Source organism: Zootoca vivipara, chromosome 3 (genome assembly GCF_965207765.1).
Source record: "Zootoca vivipara chromosome 3, rZooViv2.hap1.1, whole genome shotgun sequence".
Lineage (NCBI taxonomy): Eukaryota > Metazoa > Chordata > Lepidosauria > Squamata > Lacertidae > Zootoca > Zootoca vivipara.
In genome coordinates this window covers 92,893,369-92,919,026 of record NC_142586.1, presented here as the reverse complement: position 1 = coordinate 92,919,026, position 25,658 = coordinate 92,893,369, and the positions used below count along the sequence as shown (strand labels likewise).

The 25,658-nt window shown below is 42.0% G+C and overlaps 1 protein-coding gene across 1 annotated transcript in view; it reads right to left on the bottom strand.

Annotated features, from left to right (window-relative positions):
* USH2A (usherin) overlaps nt 1-24,990 on the bottom strand; it is a 455,954-nt gene extending 430,964 nt beyond the window's left edge. The window contains exons 1-3 of the mRNA XM_088666687.1: nt 24,776-24,990; nt 23,451-24,114; nt 19,492-19,657 (exon numbers count right to left, since the gene is read on the bottom strand). Of these exons, the coding sequence (XP_088522813.1) occupies nt 19,492-19,657; nt 23,451-23,935 (651 nt within the window). The 5' untranslated portion in view covers nt 23,936-24,114; nt 24,776-24,990. The remainder of the gene's footprint in view (nt 1-19,491; nt 19,658-23,450; nt 24,115-24,775) is intronic.
* Between the last annotated feature and the right edge of the window lie 668 nt (nt 24,991-25,658).

The following is a 25,658-nucleotide window of genomic DNA, read 5'->3' as shown; positions in this document are numbered from 1 at the left end:
AACGTGGGCATTCCCGTGCAGTATTAGGTAGGTAAAAATAAGGCATGAAATAAACATTAGGCATCAACTCTTAAGCTCTCTGTCAAGAGTACACCAAGGCTTCTAACCACAGAGTTCAACTGAAGGTAACTATCTGTCAAATGTAATCTGTGAAAGTGAATATGCTTAAGCTGGTGCTATGAATCAACCAAAATTGCTTTGGTCTTATTGACATTCAATTGCAAGAAGTTGCAGCTCATCCAGCCCAACAGACAGCCTGACAACACCAAGAGTGCTTCGGTGACAGAAAGCTTTAAATATAGATGCAACTATCATCACAATGCACATGGAACTAAACTTTATGATCCTTCATAGCATTGTCGGAAATTGGTCGGTCAGTCATCAAGTGGGCAAAGAGGCCATAAGACCTTGCCGTCATGGCTCGGCCTTCGGCGAATTTCTTCAGTTAACAAATCATCACAACTCGTTATGAAGGAATACAAATATGATTGACAGCTAAAGGCCACTTGAAGTTGCCACACTCTCACCTGATTTTTTTATTTTTTGGCCTTACTATAGACCAGGGACTGCACGATTTGTTACCCACCAAGATGAAGGCTCTCTAGTCATGCATTACAATCTGCTGGGTTCCTAACAACCTTGCTGTTTTTGCAGTCCTGCGGAAAGTAGGGTGCAAAAGCAGATTTTTTGAGTTTCTAGTGGGCATTTGGCTTTGGAGAGGGTCATAGGCTATACAAATCAGGCTTGTGCTATCTGGGATCCAACTCACTTCATTTTGCTCTGCCAAGTGTCAAAATCTGCCATAACACAACCCCAAGGCTCACCAGCCATACCATCTTTTGCCCACCCTAACCAGAAGTATGTTTAAGGAAGTTGCCAATAGAGAAGTACAGAGGCGAAAGAGTTAGCCTGTTTTAGTCATTACACTTTCCCTTTCAGAGCTCAATATATTTACAAAAACGGCCACTTCCACCTGCATGAACCTGTATGTATTCTGTAATCATCATGAGAGTCCCTTTTCCATGGCCGCTTGCTGTCAGAGTAGCGACCAAGGACAGAGCAGCCTTCTCAGTTACGGCCCCAAACTATCTCCAGGGATAGGGTTAGGTTTAGGGAGATTAAGCAGGAAAGTGGATCTGAGTGCTGTACTGATGTCACAGTTCGTCAAACCTCCTGATGTTTCACAGTTTTGTATAGCTGTTAAATAGCATTGGGGACAGAACCATGCCTTGCTTCACTCCACAGCTAAGCTGCCAGTTTGGAGAGATGCTACTTTTTGGTACCGGTAATATAGATAGGAATGGAACACTGTAAAACTGTGACTCCAGTTCGCAACCTATGGAGACAGTCCAGGAGGATACCATAGTCAATGGTATCAATAGCTGCTGAGGGAGCCTACAGCAGCAGTAGCACTGTACTCCTCGTCTCTCCCTTGAACAGGGTCAGCCAATACTATGACAAACTCAGGCCTGAAGCCAAACTGGAATAGATATTGATTCAATTGTTTCCTCCAGTAGTGCCTGCAGCTGAGCCGCCACCTTCCTCTCAAGCACCTTACTCAAAAGGGGGGTGTTAGAGACTGGGCAGTGAAGGTGAATAAGCCAACCCCAGGATCCATCCATGCAGCCACCTACTGGAATTGCACTATCATTCTGAGCTTTTGTTGTTGTTGTTGTTGTTGTTTAGAAGTTTAGTCGTGTCCGACTCTTTGTGACCCCATGGACCATAGCATGCCAGGCACTCCTGTCTTCCACTGCCTCCCGCAGTTTGGTCAAACTCATGTTCGTAGCTTCAAGAACACTGTCCAACCATCTCGTCCTCTGTTGTCCCCTTCTCCTAGTGCCCTCAATCTTTCCCAACATCAGGGTCTTTTCCAGGTAGTCTTCTCTTCTCATGAGGTGGCCAAAGTATTGGAGCCTCAGCTTCAGGATCTGTCCTTCCAGTGAGCACTCAGGGCTGATTTCCTTAGCTCTCCTAGTATTCTCCCTACAAGCTTTCAACCCAATGGCCACATTTTTTCATGAGCAACTGCCAGTGTTAGGCAGGGCCAGGCAAAAGTACTTGACACAGACTGCAAAGAGTCCTGGGGGCTAGACAGAGGGGCCCCAAGGACCCTGGGTTTGAGGTTCTTCTGCCTTGCTTTAGCTACTGGTACTACTTATCTGTACATATGCTACTTTTAATTCCAAGGTCCCTTATGCAGCCCCTCCAGTTTCTTTAGACACTTCCCATTTTTCTTATGCAATACTGCAATTGTGTCTTCAATTTCCCACCTTTTCAAAACAAAACATCCACCCATCTTAAACTCCTTCTTCCTAGAGTATTTCTACCCATGGGGATTGCACCTACTATTCCCATTGAATTCCCCTTGGGTTGCATGCTTGTGAGGGTATCTGGAAACTTGTTAGTGTAGCGGGAGTTGTGACAGTGAATCAACAGTTTGTGGGAGTGTTAAGCATCCTCTCCTCCCACTATTTCTCTTCTCCAAAACAGGTTTTCCAAAAAAGGGGACTCAGTGGGTTTTATTGTAGAAATGTGCATGTAATAGCATGTAACATGTAGTTGTATACAAGTAGGCCTTTTGCCATATTCAAAGGGTTTGATTTAGCACTTTGCCTTATGAACAAAAATACACATTGGACAGGAAGAGCTCAGTTCTCCCTACAGATTCCTTCAGCAAGAACTATTTGACAATTAGAGAAGTCTGACGATTTAAGAAGCATATTATCATCTGCTTTGCATGTATAAAAAGGTCTGGATTCAATCCCTGGCATCTTCAGGTAGAGCAGAGAACATTATCTGCTTGAAACCCTGGAGAGTCACTGCCAGCCAGTGTGGCAATACTAAACAGCTAGACAGACCAATGATCTGACTCAATATAATGCAGCTTATGTAACAGAGATATCAATTCACATTTCAGTCTAATTATTGGAGAGAATGTTGAAAGAGAAAGTGGTTTGCATGTGAAGTCCCATTTAGGGACTCTGAACCATCACTACCAACTCTAAACCAAAATATCCCTTTTCTTTCTTTTTACTCCCCCCCAAACAAAGACATGCTGGGGCTAGCTTCCATTTTTCACATGCTCTGTAGTGAAAGAAATGCTGTTTCAACAGTGCTAGCCGCTCCACATTCATCCCATTTAAAACACCCTCTGAGTTATCTAAAGGAGCCCAGCCATTTCATCAGACTATCCACCTCATCTTTTTTGCATCTTCCTTTATCACCTTAGCATGCAAAGATTTCAATGACATCTGTAAGGCCAAGGTATAGCCACTAGGTTATCTGGGAATACCTGAGTCCTGAAGCTATTCTGAGGGGCAAAAAAAAAAAAGACCTGGGGAAAAAAGGTAGGGAGAGAAAGGGGGAAAATAGAGACATGTCTCCTAACCCTTCCCTCTAAGGATTTGCCCACTCCTCTGCAAAGCAATGGCAGAGACAGAAGACAGAAAAAGAAACCTCATCAGGGGATCAGAGTGACAGAACTGTCATAAAACAGAGGATCCAGGGAGGATAAAGGAGGATTGGTAAAGAAGAGTGAGGGGGAAAGGGAAGAGAATAGGGTCGGGAGGAGCAAGTTATCTCTTTGCCTTTCTTTCTTTTGCCTCAGGCCCATATCGGCTTTTCCTTTTTTTGACTTAACTGGGATGAATTTTAATTGCAGTTTCTCGATGCATTTCATAGGCTGTATATTTTCCACTTGTGTGGAGTGGATTTCCCATTCATCACAGGAATGCAAGCAAAAAATCCCCAGAGCATTTTAGCTTTTCCTTTCAAAGTTAGCTCTACTTAAAAAAAAATCAATAACTTTGGGACCATTTTGGCTGTCTATTACATACTTGCACATGTATTTCAAATTTAATGCTGATATGATTGCTTGATCCTACCTGTTCACCATATCCATACACAGATTCAGGTTGATATATACATTTTGCACAACAATATTCAGATCACACTTTCACACAGAGCTTGGCATTTTGTTTCAGAAACTGTAGGAAGGGTTATGATCACATGCTAGCTTTTGGAAATTTGCACTGTTGTTTTTTTTAAAAAAAGAAAACTCTCAATATGTCAACTATTCACTAGCAAATCCCTTCCCTCTTCCAATCCTCTCTTTATCCCACCAGTGATCAAAGTCCTCAACTTTTTTCCCCTTTTACTTTCCTTTTTTTGGCTAAATAGCAACATTCAAAATATCCCAGCTACTTTGTATTGCCCTCAACATCCACAGAAACTCTCTCTGTTGAATCCGTCAAAATGTTTATAGGAGTGTTTCAGTGTGTGGTGCATGTGGTTTTTTTTTTAACTTCTGCTGCAAATTCAGTATCATCCTTCACCAATATTACTACCTTTCTTCCAGCTTTATATTAGTTCTTCCCCCTCACTAAAACTCTTTCTCTATCTTGGCATTTTAAATCCCCTTTCATTTTCTTGGTTGTCTCTCTTATTCCAATAATATCTTTCTTATCCTTGAAAACATGTCACTCCAATTCAGCAGTCTTATTACATATGCTCCTAGCATTTGTCTAAAAGATATTTTAGCTTTTCTCTTTGCCCTCCTTTACTTTTCTTTCTCACTATCTCCTACAATGTTAATCCCTTCTCAACGGGAAATGGTTTTCCTGCAATCCAAGACTTTCCTTTTGTGTGCGGTGACACTAGTTCAACCTGAATCCCTCAAAGAACCATGTAAATTAAAAGAAAAGAAGGAACCAATGATGGGACTCTGGTGAGCACCTGAAGCAATTAACTTGATGTTGAAGAACTAGCTTTGTATTAATACAAATTTAACCTCACACAGTGTGATCAGAAAGAAACCAGAATGTGGTCTGCCTGTGAAGGTGCCACAGCTATTCCAGATAATCTAAGAGGTTCCTTCTGATCACCTTGCAAAAGCCTTTAATGCCCACCTGTACCATGCAGGAGGGTATTTCAAATGTAACAAATCAAGTACACCAGAACAAACTTAGGATTCCAAAACTCCAGTCCAAAGGTCTCACTGCTGCTGATGCCTATAAAAGCAGCGTTTCCCAAACTTGGGTCTCCAGCTGTTTTTGGACTACAGTTCCCATCACCCCTGATCACTGGTCTTGCCAGCTAGGGATGATGGGAGTTGTAGTCCAAAAACAACTGGAGAACTGAGTTTGGGAAACACTGTACTAAAGGATGCAATTTAACATTTAGCTCCAACCACAAGCTACCTGCTGTATAGACATATGAAAGGCAGTTGCTGCCTTACGAAAATACAAAATAAAGATAAAAAGAGGGAAACACAAGCTTTATATAACATTATTATACAGGTCTGAAGGATTTTGGAGGAAATACTTTATTGGGGAGGGGAGGCATATTTTAGCGGCAATTTTAATCAAATACATAGGGGACTATAGTCACTGCTGTAGCACAGCCATGCCCCACGTATTCACTATGAATTGCTGCTAAAGCATGTCCCTGAGGAATGATTTGTTCCAAAACACATTGGGTCTGGAATAAACCTTAATTCAAGTGCCTGGAGTTGTGTTTTTCTTCTTATTTTGCCGGTTAGTAGCACTTCCCTGGTTTTGTGGTGGGTTTTCTTCCCAGTGACAATGTGCACAAGCCAACTACAGTAATTTAGTAAAAACCCATGCAGAGAGGAACAAAGACGCCACAATTCAAGTATCTAATGAAACTGAATGTTGGAAGATTCAGGAGAGACAAAAAGAAAATACTTGTTCACACAAGTTAACCTATGGAATTTGCTCCAACAAGTATTAATGATGGCCACCAACCTGGATAACTTCAAAAGAGGATTAGACAAATTTGTGGAGGGTGGCTATGTTCCACCACTGTTGGAGACAGCATGCTTCTGATTCCCAGCTGCTGGAAACCAAAGGACGGGACAGTGTTCTTGTGCTCGGGTCCTGCTTGCTGATTTCTCATAGGCATCTGGTTGGCCAGTGTGAGAAGGATACTAGACTAAATGGACACTGGACTGATCCATCCAGGATGTTGTGGTGTTCTTAAGAGACGGATCAAACCAACCCAACAACTTAAATTAATATTAAACGATATGCAACACTTAGACTTAACTTAGGACTCAGCTACATTGGCAAAGAAAAAAGTGCTTTATATGCATGGTTTATGGATTCTAACACCAGGTGGCGCTGTGGAGTTCCATTTTTGCTAACCCGATTTCTCATACAAAGTTTGCAACTGAAACGCTTCTTTGATATGTCTAGACTCAGCCTCAGGCTCTAAGTTCCACTGGATGACAGAGGAGAGAACCTCTCTCTATGATTCTGATTTCCATATCTGGTTCAGAGCCCCAAACCTGACAAAGTTCTATTCTTTTAACAGCTGCACCCAGTGCTTTTTTCTGGGGGAGGGGATGCAGGGGTATGCATACCCCTAAACATTTTTGTGAATCTAAGTTAGGCCTCATTGAGGGGCAGTATTTCAATATGAATAGGAAAATGAGAGTACCCCCAAACATATTTTTTCAGGGGGGAAAGCACTGGCTGCACCCATCAAAGATTGTCAAAGGAGACCTGGGTGAGTGACATGCACAGCTTTGAGCCAAAAAGGCTTGAGGTGACAATGCAAGCTGGAGCCAAAGTAGCACTGGTTCCTAAACTCTTCTGGCCTAAAAGAGACATATTGGGTTGCTCACCAAACATATCTTATTTAATCTACACCCACACTTCAAATTCTGCCCTTTTTTTCAACCGGATTAAAACACAACCAGTCCCAAAACACAAAGGGCTCTCTGCAACGTCGAACTGTATTTAGTTAAATAGTTATCTACTGCTGCTCATTAGAAAAATGCTAACATGGTGTGCAATAGAACAATTCAGTAGAAAGCAACAGTTCCATTCATGGTGACCATTCAACTGGTATCAGAGACCAGGCAAAGCTTGAGCAAACAGATATGTTTTTAAGATGTCGCAGAAGGTCACCAGAGTAAGCACCGGTATCTGCCGTATGTTGGTAGAGGTTTTTCCACAGACTGAAAGCTACTTTGGAAAAAGTCCTCCTGCAACTTCCCATGAAATGAACGTCTGCAGGCCATGGCATAACTAACCTGGTTTCAAATTGCTTAGGGCTTTGATGTGTATGGTAAAGTGGTCCACTTGGCAACTCAGCAACTTCATTTTGCACCAGGTGCAGCTTCCAAAACAGCTTTGAAGACAGACTCCCATGAGCACATTGCAAAAGTCCACACTTGAGGTTGCTATTACATCAACCACTGTGACTAGGCTATCCTGGTCCAAGAACAGTGATAGCTGACATTGAGATCATTTGGACCTCCACCTAATACCATGCTGCAATAGACTTTCATAGTTAGTCATAAGACGAGCCTGTTGGATGAGGTCAGTGGCCCATCTAGTCCAGCGTCCTGTTCTCACAGAGGCCAACCAGATGCCTGTGGAAAGCCTACAACCAGGACATGTGCACAACAGCACTCTGTCCTCCTGTGATTCCCAGTAAATGGTATTCAGAGACATGCTACCTGTGATAGTGGAGGGAGAAAATACGCACCCTCCCCTTGGCTGGCCTGCATAGAACCATAGAATTGTAAAGTTGGAAGGGACCCCTAGGGCCATCTAGTCCAACCCCCTGAAATGCAGGAATCTCTGCAAACGGATCAGTGGCAGAGGACCATCCAACCCCTGCTTAAAAACCTCCAATGAAGGAAACTCCACTGTCAAACAACTCTTACTGTCAGAAAGTTCTTCCTGAAGTTTAGTCAGAATCTCCCTTCTTGTAACTTCAAGTTGCTGGTACTCTCCAGAGTAGGAGAAAACAAGCTTGCTCCACCTTCCACGTGACAGCCCTTAATATGAAGCAGGCAGTGTGGCAAGTCACTATCTTCCTCCTCATCTGCAACAAGTTTCCCTCCATCCACTCACAATGCAGAGAGGGGAAAGGAGCAGAACTTTAAATGAGCAAGAGAAAATTTATGTTCAGCAACACAAATATAAAAGCAAATTCAAAACCAACAATGTCATTTTTGGTAGTCTCAAAGACTACTTTGAAAATATTAAACAGCAGAGAGACCTGATGCAATGGCAAATATGGCACACCTGTACAATTTATACGGTAGTTATGCTGAACCTTTGGCAGGTGCAGCTCTTGTTATTCCTGCAAGAGAATCAGCACCTGCTGAAATTCCCCTTGTTAAACAGGTATTAACAGGACCAGAGCCTTAGGAATTAAGCCGTAACAATCAAGGCCTCCTCATCATCATGTGTAAAAACCAATCATGAACAATTGCTTCCTTGCCACATCATTACTGTGTTTTCCCCCTAATTACAAACGAAACAGGATTCCAAATCCAAGGATCTTGATTATAACATCAAAAGAGACAAGTTAAAGGATTTATCAAGCTGTCTTTTAACACCAAAACAGCTACATCAAAAAGGTTTACCAAAATTAATTTAAACAAAAGCTACTGGAGTTCACTTGATGCAATCTTATAATAATGCAGGCATTCCACCCCCACCTCCTCCGCCTCTTTAAAATGACAGTTCTACCACTGATTTAGGGTTCTCCCCCACACTCTGAACTGTATGTAATCATGTAAATTAACAGTAAGATATAGATGTCAAATGAGGCATTGTTCTTGAAGAAAATCTTTGTTCTTTTATCACCCAAAGAATAAGAAAGTACTTGCAGAGATAAGAGAGATTAGCAATAAGAAGTACACATTGATTAATCCATAGGGCACGTTGGAATAGAACCACTTCCAGGCAGATGCTTAAGGGCATCCACATTATGAATCCACCCCCTCCCAACAACGTTTCAGATGTACGGAATCAGTGAACCCAATCCATACAGACCACAAAGCACCCATGCTGGCTTCATGCCAGTCCATTGGTAGTGCGTGCAGGACAGGACAACAGCAGGAACTCCCATCACAGCAGTGGAAAGAGCATATGCAGCAAAAAATATTAATTCTCTGCACAAATGCTTTATTTTGGTTTGTTCTTCTTCTTGTTGTTGTTTAGTCATTTAGTCGTGTCCGACTCTTCGTGATCCCATGGACCAGAGCACGCCAGGCACTCCTGTCTTCCACTGCCTCCCGCAGTTTGGTCAAACTCATGTTCGTAGCTTCGAGAACACTGTCCAACCATCTCATCCTCTGTCGTCCCCTTTTCCTTGTACCCTCAATCTTTCCCAAGGAGTCTTCTTTTCTCATGATGTGGCCAAAGTACTGGAGCCTCAGCTTCAGGATCTGTCCTTCCAGTGAGCACTCTGGGCTGATTTCCTTCAGAATGAAGGAATGGAGTCTCCTCCAGCACCATAATTGAAAAGCATCAATTCTTTGGCGATCAGCCTTCTTTACGGTCCAGCTCTCACTTCCATACATCACTACTGGGAAAACCATAGCTTTAACTATACGGACCTTTGTCGGCAAGATGATGTCTCTGCTTTTTAAGGTGCTGTCTAGGTTTGTCATTGCTTTTCTCCCAAGAAGCAGGCGTCTTTTAATTTCATGATTGCTGTCACCATCTGCAGTGATCAAGGAGCCCAAGAAAGTAAAATCTCTCACTGCCTCCATTTCTTCCCCTTCTATTTGCCAGGAGGTGATGGGACCAGTGGCCATGATCTTGGTTTTTTTGATGTTGAGCTTCAGACCACATTTTGCGCTCTCCTCTTTCACCCTCATTAAAAGGTTCTTTAATTCCTCCTCACTTTCTGCCATCAAGGTTGTGTCATCTGCATATCTGAGGTTGTTGATATTTCTTCTGGCAATCTTAATTCCGGTTTGGGATTCATCTAGTCCAGCCTTTCGCATGATGAATTCTGCATATAAGTTAAATAAGCAGGGAGACAATATACAATCTTGTCGTACTCCTATCCCAATTTTGAACCAATCAGTTGTTCCATATCCAGTTCTAACTGTAGCTTCTTGTCCCACATAGAGATTTCTCAGGAGACAGATGAGGAGATCAGGCACTCCCATTTCTTTAAGAACTTGCCATAGTTTGCTGTGGTCAACACAGTCAAAGGCTTTTGCGTAGTCAATGAAGCAGAAGTAGACATTTTTCTGGAACTCTCTAGCTTTCTCCATAATCCAGCGCATGTTTGCAATTAGGTCTCTGGTTCCTCTGCCCCTTTGAAATCCAGCTTGTACTTCTGGGAGTTCTCGGTCCACATACTGCCTAAGCCTGCCTTGTAGAATTTTAAGCATAACCTTGCTAGCGTGTGAAATGAGCGCAATTGTGCGGTAGTTGGAGCATTCTTTGGCACTGCTGTTCTTTGGGATTGGGATGTAGACTGATCTTCTCCAATCCTCTGGCCATTGCTGAGTTTTCCAAACTTGCTGGCATATTGGGTGTAGCACCTTAACAGCATCATCTTTTAAAATTTTAAATAGTTCAGCTGGAATATCATCACTTCCACTGGCCTTGTTATTAGCAGTGCTTTCTAAGGCCCATTTAACTTCACTCTCCAAAATGTCTGGCTCAAGGTCAGCAACCACACTACCTGGGGTGCATGAGACCTCTATATCTATCTGGTATAATTCCTCTGTGTATTCTTGCCATCTCTTCTTGATGTCTTCTGCTTCTGTTAGGTCCTTACCACTTTCGTCCTTTATTATGGTAATCTTTGTATGAAATGTTCCTTTCATATCTCCAATTTTCTTGAATAGATCTCTGGTTTTCCCCATTCTATTGTTTTCCTCTATTTTTTTTGCATTGCTTGTTTAAAAAGGCCCTCTTGTCTCTCCTTGCTATTTTTTTTGGAAATCTGCATTCAGTTTCCTGTATCTTTCCCTATCTCCCTCGCATTTTGCTTGCCTCCTCTCCCCCACTATTTGTAAGGCCTCGTTGGACAGCCCTTTTGCTTTATTGCATTTCCTTTTCCTTGGGATGGTTTTCGTTGCTGCCTCCTGTATAATGTTACGAGCCTCAATCCATAGTTCTTCAGGCACTCTGTCCACCAAATCTAAATCCTTAAACCTGTTCCTCACTTCCACTGTGTATTCATAAGGGATTTGATTTAGATTGTATCTTACTGTCCCAGTGGTTTTTCCTACTTTCTTCAGATTAAGCTGTAATTTTGCTATAAGAAGCTGATGATCTGAGTTACAGTCAGCTCCAGGTCTTGTTTTTGCTGACTGTATAGAGCTTCTCCATCCTTGGCTGCAGAGAATATAATCAATCTGATTTCGATGCTGCCCATTTGGTGATATCCATGTGTAGAGTCGTCTCTTGTGTTGTTGGAAAAGAGTGTTTGTGATGACCAGCTTGTTCTCTTGTCAGAACTCTATTAGCCTTTGCCCTGCTTCATTTTGAACTCCAAGGCCAAACTTGCCAGTTGTTCCTTTTATCTCTTGATTCCCTACTTTAGCATTCCAATCCCCTGTAATGAGAAGAACATCCTTCTTTGGTGTCATTTCTAGAAGGTGTTGTAAGTCTTCATAGAATTGGTCAATTTCACTTTCTTCAGCACCAGTAGTTGGTGCATAGACTTGGATTACTGTGATGTTAAAAGCTCTGCCTTGGATTCGTATCGAGGTCATTCTGTCATTTTTGAGATTGCATCCCATTACAGCTTTTGCCACTCTTTTGTTGACTATGAGGGCCACTCCATTTCTTCTACGGGATTCTTGCCCACAGTAGTAGATATGATAGTCATCCGAACTGAATTCGCCCATTCCCTTCCATTTTAGTTCACTGATGCCCATTATTGGTATGACCTGCAGAGTTGTCACCCATGATTTAAAAGACATAAGACTAAATCTCCTGGGACATTCCCCTCTAAAAACACATTAAAATTAATGGAAGCTACTCAGGAGCACAGTGGATCGTTCTCATAAAAATTTCCACCATAAATTATGTTCCTTCAATATGAGAGTGGTCATGCATCCTACTTTTGCAGTGGACAGCTCTCTCTTTGAAGGGTTCTCAGAGGACAGTCCTCTATTTGAAAGCAATCTCCATTTCCGATGTGGGGAAACTTTGGCTCTCCAGATGTTGCAGAACTACAACTCCCATCACTGCTGGTCACTGACTATGCTTGCTGGGGTTGGTGAGAGTTGTAGTTCTGCAACATATGGAGGGCCAAAAGTTCTCCACACCTGTTCTCTTTGGAGGACTGTCCAGTCCAAGTCTGGTTTAAAGATAAAGAAATATAAGAAGAGAGAACAAGGACCTTGAAGCTACCCATCAGCAGTTAGTACCTGGACAGCAGGCTGTGCCAATACATAAGTCACAGTCTTGTTCACCAGCAGAGTGAGATGTATTGTATTTCCATTTAAATTATGGAAATAATGTCTAAATTCATGTCTATAGTATAAATTATCACATGCAAATGTTATGCAAGTAGGTGCCTTTTGTTGTTGTTATTCCCAACTCATTTCTTGTTGAGGCATAAGTGGGCCTCTCCGATCAATAGTCTGGGTGGGTACATTTTACTACCCATCTGCATTTGATGTGTGTCAGTTTCACTAGCACTTGGGACACCATGCATGGTGAAAACCCCTGACTGCTGACCTGTGACAGGGCCTTTCTGGTGGCAGTTTCACATTTTTAATTTCCCTGGGGAAAGCGTCCCACAATTGTGCAGCCACCACTGAAAAGGCCTGTTCCCTTGTTGCCATGATTTACGCCTCCCTTGTACAAGGCCTTCTGATGACAAACGAAAGGTCAAGGTAAGTCCATGTTGGAAGGGGAGGTCCTTGAGACATTGGGACAAAACACAATTCTGCTACGTATTCAAAACAAATTATAAATATACTGTATATTCCTGCGTATAAGACTACTTTTTAACCCAGGAAAATCTTCTCAAAAGTCAGGGGGTCGTCTTATACGCTGGGTTGTATTTCTTATACGGCGAGTATATCCCAAACTCTATATTTCAACTGGAAAAGTTGGGGGTCGTCTTATACGCCCAGTCGTCTTATACGCAAGAATATACGGGGTATTTACATTTCCCCCCATTTCTAGAAATGTAACTCAGTCATGTGGAGATTACTCCTTTGATTCAAACTCAGGGGAAATTATGAAAAGTAGGTGAAAAGAAAGTCACATTCTGGGTAAGCCAACGTGACCCCTAATAATGATATTAGAAGGTAGGGGGAAAGTGTCCAGAACCCTATGCTACAGTGGGTTGCTAGAGCCTGGGACCACATGGAGGTGGTGGAAATGGACGGACCACACATGTGCATTCAAGTGGTGTCTGCATTACCCAGGAGATCACATCCACAGAAATAAGAAAAGAAGAGCTGTTCCTGTTGAGTGATTAACAGTTTGAGGGTTCATTACTGTTCCACAGAAATGTAGTGACCTAGTTTTGCAGCTGTGGGGCAGTACAGCAGCTGATGTTGAGTTTGTATTGATTTAAGGCATGTCAGCAATCGCATACAGTATATGAGGAGGTCTGCATACCTCGCTCAGTACCCTGGGTGGTGGGTCACTGGATGGGTCATGTTTCTGCAATGTTCTTATGATTAGTGTAACTTCTGTTGCTTTTCTTTAATTAAATCCACTCCTGATTATACTTTGCAGTCTCCTCAAAACGCTTTTTGTTGCGCAATAGTTACTCTGCTTAAATACGCCAACAGTTCCGTCGTCTAAAGAGGCCACTTCCTGGGCTGCATGGGGAAGCCATTTTCAGTGGAGCCCCAGCTACGGAAGCACACAGCTGTATTGAAGCAGCACCAGGTGTTGAAATTTTGTGCCCCGAACAAGGTTGTTTCTGGAGCAACTGCCCCTGTGTACACCCCCATGCCACACTACTGGCTACAGTTTACTAAGCATAACAGCCTGCCCAGCCCCTTTATGGAGCCATTCATACATTTATGCAGGAGCAGTCCATCAACCAGGTGTGGTGAAGCTATTTGGCATGGGTGGCTGAGCCAAGCTGTTTCCCCTCACCATTGCGCCACTGCCAGCTATGCTGGGACTTTGCCTGCACCACTGCAGCAGTGCCACTGCTCTCACCGCCAGACCCTTGCTACTGTCACTGCATTGTGGCTGCAGTGCAGGCACAGCCACAGGCAAGGGCGTGGTTGTGGGGCCAGCAGGGCATTTTGCCTACAGCAGCAAAACGTCCTGGGCTGGCCCTGCATGCATGATCATGCTTAGGGCCTTTTACAAAATATAAGTAAAACAATCAAAACTGGGCATCAAAATGACATCAAATTAAATAGCAGCTGGTGTGGACAGATACAGCAATAGGACTTACTCCCATGTAAATATAGCATGCAGCATTTCAGCCTTACAAGTAACCAGTGAATGCAACTTCAAAAATAAAAGATGATAAAATACTTGAGACCCAAATAACGTGAAATTACAGATAGGTGCCTTGATCACAGCCTGCGAACCTTGAGGGATGCTCCTCTTGATTTACTTTTACTTTGTACACTTAAGATGAGGAAGTAAATGTTTTGCTCAGGCTATTTACGGTTGTCAGTTTCCTGGCATTAACTATAAAATATAGACTATCTAAAAACATTTGAGGAAAATAATAATAAAAAGATTTTACAAATTGGAAAGGACAAGTTTTCTCTTGATAGTCAAACAGTTATGATGTAAAGCGGTCTCATTAAATCATAAGTACTTTAACCTTTTCTTGAAAGAACTGGAAGATTTAAAGATTTATAAAGAAATTTTGCCTAAACTAGGAAATGACTCACATTTGACATGCATTGAAATGATAATGCTGATTTCAACAGGCACTCTAAGAGCATTTTGCTCCCAGGAGAGTAATTCAGTTCTGGTTACCTCTTTGCATTTCGAATTTAAACTTTCTTTCTAGGGCTTTTAATGTGCTGCTGTCTGCCAAAACACGGCAGAGTTACACAGATATGATCAGGCAAAATAAAGGCTAGTAAAAACATAATTTAATAATTACAGACACTGAATCTGCAACAAACATTCCAAGCTGGCAGACTCTTATGGCCACTCACACCATATCCAGTGTGGATATCAAAGCACAACATTCCTAAAGAACTTAAAATTTCATCTTTTCGTTTATTCTTTTAGACAGAGAATGTGAGTGAGCATCCCAAGAAAGCCAGATTACATCTCAATCCTACAGAACCGTCAGAACAGAGATTACGTATCACCTGCAATAACTTATCTGTGGCAGGTGCTTTGTACCCGATCCAGGTGTAGCCTATCTGCTACCGTTTTCAAATAAACTGTTACCATGGGGGAGTTTCTATCAGCTGCCCTAGAGCCTCTGGCCCATAGCCTGGCCTAAAAGGCCAACAAAATAACACACAAGTGGAACTGCCGAGTTTGCATGGTATACAAAGCCAATTAAAAAGTGGAGGCTGAGCAAAGCTGAACTGAGTTTCTGGTGGACAAAGCGGGACACCAAGTGTTGGATTGCGATTCTTTTAAGAGATGGCAGCCTGGAAACCTTGCTCCTTCCACTTTATTGAGTAAGTAACAGCCATCTCTCAATCTTCTCTCCAAAAGGGCCTAATAGTAAAGGTCTTACTACTAGCATATAAAGCCCTAAGCAACCTGGGGCCAGTGAACTTAAAGGATCACCTCATTCCTTATACCTGTGCCTGATCTTTATAATCTGACCCTGAGGCAGATCTTGCAGTGCGTGGCACTGTCAGACTGTCCTCAGCAAGAAACTGTGCATTTACTGTGTTGGCACTAGGATTAATGAACTCTCTAACTAATGAAATCAAGCTAGCACCGTCTGGTAATGAATTTTAGGCACCAACCTAAGAGTTGGCTATTCAAGCAACCCTTCTTATGAAAACAAATTACTGTTCCTGTAACCTTCTAGTCAGGTGACCCATGCTTCCCCCTTACCCCTTTGATTTCAATGTTACATTGTTTTGTTTTAACTGATATTTTGTACTCCTCATAGTTATATGCTTAAATCAGTTTCACAATATATGAATGAATAACATAAAACAGTTCTGGGGCTGGGAAGCCAGTTCGGGCCTTGACACTAGTATTGGAAAGGTGAGGAAAGGCCAGCTGTTGACTTCTTAGTTACTGTAGTAGAAGGATGGAACACGGAATTTTGGACTAGCACAGGGGTCAGCAAACTTTTTCAGCAGGGGGCCAGTCCACTGTCCCTCAGACCTTGTGGGGGGCCGGACTATATTTTTTGGGGGGGAATGAACGAATTCCTATGCCCCACAAATAACCCAGAGATGCATTTTAACTAAAAGGACACATTTTACTCATGTAAAAACACCATGCAGGCTCCACAAATAACCCAGATATGCATTTTCAATAAAAGGACACATTCTACTCATGTAAAAACATGCTGATTCCCGGACCGTCCGCGGGCCAGATTTAGAAGGTGATTGGGCTGCATCTGGGGCCTTAGTTTGGGGACCCCTGGACTAGCATCATAATTTTTTTCTCATAGAAATGGATTTCCCACTGTCAAAAGGTTTATTCTGTTATGAGCTAACATATGAAGCTGGTTTATAAGAAGTCAGGCTACCGTTCTATCAAGCTCAGTATTCTCTATTCTGACAGTAGCTGTCGAGAGGCTACTAAAAGTGGAAATTTTAGAGGTGGACAAACCTCACAAAAACGGCACAGAGAGAACATATTTGTGTGTCTTAGGCCAATATACACAAAACCTGGGCTAGCGGGATGACTAGGAAATCTTTGAAGAACAAAACAGGTCTTGCCAGGGGCCTTGCACATGCAAACACAGCACCTTATGCATAAAACATTTGGTCTCTTGCTGAACTGCACCCTCTCCTCACCCAAACTTTTCTGAGGCCCATATCCTCAAGTTGTGGGAGTCATATCTACAAACCTCATGGAAACAGCCCTCATAATAGTGATAAGTTAAAGCCACTGACCCACAGAGCCTGTGTCACATGTTTTCAGGCTTCAGGGAATCAGCTCCCCCCCCCAACAATAGATAAGTAAAAAAAGGAAAATGAAACAAAAACAAAAAATCCTTTCAGTAGCACCTTAAAGACCAACTAAGTTTGTCATTGGTATGAGCTTTTGTGTGCATGCACACTTCTTCAGATATACTACTGGAAGGATTTTTTTTGTATTTTGTTTCAACTACGGCAGACCAACATGGCTAACCTACCTGTAACTAGAAAAGGAAAATGAGTTTTCTTACTAGTTAGGAACTTTAATGATCACAGTGAGAGAACAAATAATCCATTTCCTAGGAATGGCGGTGCTCCCAATTAAGAGTTCCACTCACTTCCTCCCTAGTCACCCTGAGTTTGTAATCTGTGTGCTTTCTGTTCTGCCACCCTATCAGCTCTTCTTGTCCTTGAGCTGGGTGGAGGAATGCTTTCCAGAGGCTGTTAGCTCTCTCTCTCTCCCAGAGCTGCTTCTCCTAGCTGTTCCCTATCCAGTATTTCCCAACTTCTGCCTTCTGAACTATGTCCCTCTGCAAACCACTGTTCCAAATCTACACTGTCCTCCTGCTCCTGGGAAGATTCAGGATCCTGATCAGGAGCAGGGGGGGGGGAGGCTCCCACCATTCCTCCTCAGTGCAGCCCCTCCTCAGCACGGTCCCTGACATCTGTGTGCATTAAGTCGGAGTAGCTATTCCATCACACTATAGGAAAGTGAGAGAGATGGGAATGTGGGGCCTACCAGTAGCTCTTCTTCTTGTAATATTTTTAATCCAGCTGGTCATTACAAGAATTCTATAGCTAAGAAATCATAATTGAATTTTGTCTTTTCCCTCCTTCCCTCCAATGGTTTTCCCTTTTGTGTTGTGTTTTTTAGATTTAAATCCTGAAGGCAGGGACTTTCTTATAGCTGACATTTGTACGCTACTCCAGCAACATTCTTTTATTAGCTGAAAATTGGGATAAAAATGCTTTAAATAAATAAGCAAACAAGCTTGGCTGAACAATTTCAAGCATTTCATGATAGGTCTCACTGCAACCTCTGTTTAAGACCAGGATTGGCACAGAAGGCATTGTTGCATCCTAATCATTTAAGAAAATGTGACCTCATTTTCACTGCAAAACCCCAGCATTTAGCAATTTTTTCAATCCACAAGGTGTGGCTGACAGTAATAGCACAAATGTAACATCTTCTGGATGTAAAGTTCATTAGCTTGGCCTTAAGGTCACTGCTTTTAATCCAACAGCCAAACATTTTATTCACACCAAATTGCTGGCACATCAAGAAGAAGAAATAGAGAGAACCAAAGCAGGGAAGAATAATAAAAAGTAGGAATTGGTTTTTCAAGAAATTATCAAAAACAATTCTGACTTAAAGAAAACTGCTGCACACAATTGCTGAAAAGGTTAACAAAGGATTTATTTTGTTTCTGAACGTACATGAGGTGGAATGCAGCTTATCGTTCAGAATAGCTGTCAGTCACAACACGTCCACCAGTACCTCCTGTGGTGCTCATGAGAGGTCTCAGTAATATCTCCTCAAAAACCCATAATGCATGAGAAACTGTTTGCTCTTACTACTCAGTTCCTGTTTGCACTGGATCAGCCTCTTCTACATGTCCCCATGGCAGCCATTTAGTGTTATGTCACACTCCTACAGCAGACATTTTGCGAGTAGTGCCCATAGTACTTCCTCAAGATTTCAGTTGTACCCACCAGCCCCAAAAGGTCACCAACCCCACATTTAGAACATGTAGTCTCTTATACAAAGTACTTAGTAAGTAGTTGAAGTACCACTTGCATCATCAAATAAATGAATAAACAAGCAAACAACATGTAAACTTTAGGCATTGGGGATGGATGGATGAATAGCATCCTGGGTTTAAGAAGTATCATATACAGGGATTGTATAGTAATTGCACCATTAGCTCAATCCAGTACAGAAAGAACTGGTCACATACAAGTTATACTTCACGTAAATTAGAGACCACATAATCAGAAAAGCGCTGGTGTATTTGTTTGAGTAAAATGCAACATTCTAAACTATACAGATTTCCTATACCCTGATAGTACTGATATCCTCTTTGATAGGCATCCCATGATTAGTTAAGAAGAGCTTGATGGATCAGGCCAATGGCCCATCTAGTCCAGCATCATATTCTCACAGTGGCCAACCAGCCCCTTACATTCCCTTTTTATATTAACTACCTTGAACAAGTTTGCATCATCAGCAAACTGCTTGCCCCTAAATCTGCATCATTCATGAACAAGTTAAAAAGCTCAGGACCCAAATCTGATTCTTGGGGGGACTCATTCCTCTATTTTGAGAACTATTCATTCATTCCTACTCTTTTCTTGTTTTTTCACTAGGTACTGATCCATAAACGGACCTATCTTTATCCCTTGATGGTTAAGCATACTCAGGAGTTTTTCTGGTGAATTGCTTTATCGAATGTTTTTTGAAACTCTAACCTCTTATCCATATACTAATCAACACTTTATTTTTTAAAAAACACTAAAAGGTTAGCCTGACAGGATTTACCCTTTTACAATAATATATACCAGTTTATAGCAATATGTTTTAACCTGAACTCTGCCTCTTTGGTGTTTGTTCAGCTATGCCCCAATCATACGATTCAAGACTTTACCCATGCTAAATGTGTGTGTGTTGTCATTTCACTCACCTGCACGCTAAGATGATTCCATTCCTTCACAAGAATTCTCCCCAGTGTCATTACTTTTATCGGTGGCTGCAGCCCATTTGCAGTGCGATAATAAAACATGGTCTCTTTCTCAGAGACTGTAAGCTTGAACACAGTCTGCCCATCAACAGCTTTCTCCACCATACACCTTTGGAAACAATAAAGAAGGAAGTCAAAGGTCAACTTCCAGAGGAGTAGCTGAGCTGTATTACAAAAGCCACGGGAAGAAGAGGGAGAAGCGATGCCATGTTTTGCAGGCAAATGCCTCTCTCCTTGAGTTAAATTCTCACTTGGGATAATGCAAATTAAACATGATCATCTGCGGCAAGTGGGAGTGCATGGTACCAAGGCAGGCCACCATCGCTACCAAATGTAGGGTTGGGTTACACCACTGGTGTTTCATCAATGCCTTTGTATTTTTGTGCATGCATAGAACTTGACAGGATTTTGTGCATGTGTAGAATATCGGAAATGCATGGAGCAAAGCAGGCCTCTGTTCCTTTTTCACTGCAATGGTTTCTGTAGCACGGTCTTAATCATGATAACCCACTGAAGAGCAGTCCTAGGACTCAGCTAGACTGGTAAAGAAAACACAATTTATATGCGTTGTATATACGATATAACATTGTGCCACCAGATGGTGATGTGGTGTCCCGTTTTTCTCTACCTGTTTTCCCTGTTTAAATTTACAACACTTTAAACCGAGACACTTCTTTGATGTGTCTAGATCCAGCCCTATTCTCATCCACTGTACAGAGTAGAATGCCCCCCTAAAGGTCAAATGACATGATGTAAAATTTGTCTGCATCAGTTTGGGCTGTGGGTATTGTCATGAACACAGTAGGCAGCGAATGGAAATGCAATAATTTCCTTTTGTACTGTGGTCTTTTGGGAGAATCCTCCTTGCTTTGCGTGAACACTCAGCTACCTAGACTGGCCTATATGTTGCCCATACTTGGGTCCTTTGCATTTCGGACCAGTTTTAGTGGACCGAAAACAGCCTGACCTAAAAGCCAGGGTTGCAATGGGAAACTGTTTCTCCAGTTCAACATTTGAGCTAGAATGCTCCCAGTTATTCATTCCCTGAATATGTAGTAGTATGCAGATATGTTTAGGCTGAGCGAGTCTGGTGGTTGCAAACAGCGCTGACCTCCAGCACCTTGCAACTGCTCTCTGGCCTCAGCATCTATCAATTTTGGCATGGTAGGGTTGGGCCTTGCTGCTAAATTCAGTTGTATTCAGTTAGAATGGTATGTTCATGGCAGATTCTTTTGCTGCTCTAAAGATGATAAAATTATAACCTACTTTATGCATGATCATGTTCTTATAAGCAATACTTATATCAATAACAAACATTGAAAATACATTAGAACGTGTGTGTGTGTGTGTGTGTGTGTGTGTGTGTGTTTCCAGTTTTTTGGGAAAAACACTGTTGCATTAGTTCAAAGTTCTAAGCCACAACATGCCAAAAAATGGCTTAATACTAGTTGCTCCTAAGTCTCGTCACATTGCTTTCAACTGGATACAGTTATGGTTATGCCCGCTGACAGATTTGTGACTAACACACTTTTAATCCGGTAAGATAAATAGAGTTGGACCATTACTCCCTTTCGGTAATGATTTTGATCCCATCAGTATTTGTCAACAGAATCTTTAAAGCCAAACAGGCAGTCTGCAAGTTTACTAAAAATGCATTTCTTAACATATTGCCAATTCTGTTTGCATGTAAACATGTTAGTTTTTCGTTAACAAATATTTGATAGAAGACACAGCCAAGTAGGAAAATATTTATGAACTGGATTTACCCAGTTCCTGGATAAACAATAATTGGATAATCCAGGGTTTATTAATTTTGCTTATCTAAAAACAAACACCCCCACATGTGGACCCCCACATGTGTCATGACTTTAGTAAGGGAAGCGACCTTGATGTGTAACACTTTAAAATAAAATCCAGAATAATTGCATCAGTTCTTATTCAGAATTTTGTTTTCCTCTCTAGCTTCTCCAAGAAGTTACTTCCTTTTGAAGAATGTAGACCACCTTGGTAATACTTCCTGAAATGTGGGGTAACAAACACGTTAGATAATAAATAAATAACTGCACCATATGGGAGAAGATGTCCTGCCATGTGCCCAATGCCAATCTAGAAATTGAAAGGGCAATGCTTTCTGTTGATCATATTTGGATTCTTCAGTGGCTTCTGTCATTGTGGACCATCAGATTCTACTGAATCAATGGATGGTCTCTATGGGCACTTGAGCTCTTGAATCATTTCAATCTTTCAAAGAGAGACATGACATTGAAGATGGTCTCTCAATCTGAAAAACCACCATGAACAAGAAACACAATGCTTGAATGAATGGGGTAGATTTGCCATTGTTCTGTCATGATGCAAATAAGGTATGCAACAGAGGCAGTCATAAATTGTTCTGGTGGTATGTGAACTGGGGCAAGGATGTTGCCCAGGCATCGCCTTGTGGACCTACAGGCTGTCACTTTGGTATCGGGTTAAACTGGAAGGTCACCAAGTAGATCCAAATATTGCAACTGTAGTTACAAGGTGAATCTTGTGGCTGGTGCACATACCTAGTAGATACAACATAACAATGGCATATGCCACCTTCAGTGTAATAGATTATATGTTGCATAGTAAAGAAATGAGTCTCTTAAGGAAATGTATGCCATTGGAGGGGAGAAGTACTGTAATAGATATGAGACTCTAAGATTCCATCCCTTTTGGCTGCCATAAACCCAGCTATACTGACTCCTTTCATGCCAAACATTTGGTAATAAACTTGTAAAATGGGATTGCAATTGACAGGGAGCATAACAAGTCTTCCCTTACATTGCTGCACCTAGAATGTAACATTGTGTGCATTTGCAAATTTTATATGGCAATACAGCTCTGTGTTTACATGCTTACCATGTAGCATAGTCCCCCCACTTCAAAATGCAACTGGGAGGGAAACCACATGGATGTTAAAAGCTCTGCACACAGACAATAAGCACAAAACAGAAAATGCTAGGCTACAACACTTCTAACCATGTTCGCTTTACACAGACAGAATACACTTTCCATGGTGAAGCCATCAAACATGTGATTCCCAAATGTAGTCCAAAGTGCTGCAGTCCAAGTAAAGGTAAAGGTACCCCTGACCATTAGGTCCAGTCGTGACCGACTCTGGGGTTGCGGCGCTCATCTCGTGTTATTGGCCAAGGGAGTTGGCGTACAGCTTCCAGGTCATGTGGCCAGCATGACAAAGCCACTTCTGGCGAACCAGAGCAGCACACGGAAACGCCATTTACCTTCCTGCTGTAGCAGTACCTATTTATCTACTTGCACTTTGCTGTGCTTTCGAATTGCTAGGTTGGCAGGAGCAGGGTCCGAGCAACGGGAACTCACCCCGTCGCAGGGATTCGAACTGCCGACTTTCTGATCAGCAAGCCCTAGGCTCTGTGGTTTAACCCACAGCGCCAAGTAAGGCTGTACCAAATTATCATCATTATCATTATCACCATAATCATTTGGTATCATATACCAAAAAAATGCTCTTATGGTGACTTACAACAGGAGTACAGAACAAATAGAAAATAAACTACTAAACCTGAAAAAAACAATAAGCAAAGCTAAAGGCGATCCTATATTAAATCCCACAACAGCAAGATCACCATAAAATATCCCAACAGCATAATGGAAAAGGCATCCTTGGTAGCAAGGCACCAAGTTAAGTAAAATTCCATAGGTTAAAAAGCAGTACTTTGAATTTTCCCTGGAAAGTGGGAACATTTTGGATGCCAGTGCAGCCAGACTAGAATTGTAATACGTTCAGAGTAAGGATCAGGTTGTCGCATCCATTTTATATACACCTGAACAGTAACTTTGTATGCTACTACTATGACTGATTTTACAGATTAAGTCAACAGCTGCCAGCTACTTACATTACACCTTCTTTCTCAGGTTTCAACCACACTATTAAGGTAAATGATGTCCCAAGCTTCCGAGCGTGGGGAGTGGAAAAGCAACCCTTTAGGTTATGAAAAATAAAGCTGGGTGAGTTGCTCAGTGGTCCAGGATGCAGGTCATTCTTGTCTCTTGTGATGCAGGCACCCTGACCTTTTGAGAGAATGGCAGCATAAGGGGCAGGGGAAGACCTGTATGGGCACTCCTGGATGCAAAACTGCTGGGTACAGGAGTGGATACTTTCGACAGCAGCAGAGCTTTGACAAAAAGCACTCCGGTCCGGCAGCCCACAGGTAGCCTGGGTTGGCACAATGGAAATGTTTTTGAAAGAGCCCACATTTTCAAGTCTTGGGAAGTGCCCCTGAGAGCTGGCCAGGGGTAAAGATGTATAATGAGCCATTATGAATGTTTCAATGGCATGGAACAAGAAACCGCAGTGCAAGGGAAGAGCCAGGCAAATCATGTTTACAGGAAGGTCTCCTCTTGATAAGGCATCCCTAAATAAGTAATGATGACTGCATCAGTGGCAATGCCCTTGGGTAGCCTGGTTTAGAGATGACACAGCATTTCATCTTAATTTGAAATCCAGAGGGTGTCGCCCGTCTCATAACCAGTAGCAGACACGTGGGACATGGTTAACACCTGAAAGCCAACAGAAAAACAATGCATAAGGGAAATGGGTGCTTTGTACATAATCATGCATATACCTAGGGCCAGACTGACCTACATCTGCTGGGGAGGAGAGACATCAGATGCAATAGAAAATCTATTTTATCACTGTAATGGCATATGAATATGATTCTCCCTTGTCTGAGCTTCTTATCTTCTGGATTTAAATAACCCCACATAAATGAAGTTGTATAATACCTAAGCAAAATGCAGAACTAGATATAAGAAAGAATTATAATCACAAGGTAACTTTGATGGGGAAATGCATATGTGAAGCATGAATATAGGAATTAAAAAATATATATTTTGGCACAACTATCTGAAACTTCAAATTCTGTATTTGCATGTGGACCATGTATTTTATTTCAGCCACAGAGTTTTCTCTAGTTGAGCTACATAGAGTCACAGCTTTACAATTCTGTCTTTGAAGTACAGAGACCCTTAACTCACTGCACTTATGCATATTATGACAAGCAAAAAAACAAAACAAAAAAACAACCTTCTTAGCGTGCAAAGTAATTTAAACATGGCATTTAGAAGTATATAAACACATGGCACATTTTTGAAAAGATACTCTAAGGCTAAATACACATACACACACAACTTTAAGTTTGCAAAGCACTTTGCGTCTTACCCCGATTGTCCATTTCACGCAGCTCCTTTTAGCTCTCAGCAAAGCTGATTAAAAACATATCACCATCTGTCCTGCATGACCCTTTTCCTAGCAAATGTCTGTGCTCTTTCCTGATACTATAGATAGATAATTTGGCACATATACATACAGTATGTATATATATATACACACACACAATACTGTGCAATTGTTATTGAGAGGTAAGTTGAGTTGTTGTTGTTGTTGTTGTTGTTGTTGTTGTTATTTATTGCAATTCAAAGAGACGACTGCTCAAACCTTCGGTTTGACAATTGGCTCAAATGGCAGGAGCACTAGTTCCCGTTGCCTGGCAACCGTGGAGTTACCCCCAGTAATTCTTAGTAAACAGGCCTTGGCAGGAGGCACTGTGGAAGGAACACTCAGGTTCCCAGGTAAAGTATCTCAGACAGTAAGCACTTTAAGTGGGATGCCAGGAAACTGTCTGCTCTCCTCATGCTTACATGCAGGACTCTTAATCGCAGGCGGGGGGGGGGGGAGTCTGAAGCACTCAGGACACAACAGTGCATATATAATTTTAAAGCAGCAGTATAGAATATGCCCAATGGGGGTTGTGCGGGGGGGTTATGTTACTGTTGTCCCCCCCCCTCTCAACACGCTTCATGTGTGTGTGTGTGTGTGTGTGTGTTTGTGAAAAGCAGTGTGTCAGCACACTCTCGCATTGTTGCTCAAATTCAAAGCATAAAATATTTAATACAGCCAGTGGCAACAAATTGGTTCTTATTCCCTTCCTTTGTGTTCAGGGGTTTCCATTCCCTGTGTTTCACCTGCCGCTTCAGCCACAGAATCTTTGTAGTTGTCAAAATGGCAGACCAAGCTTCTTTCCCACCAGAGAAAAAGCAATACT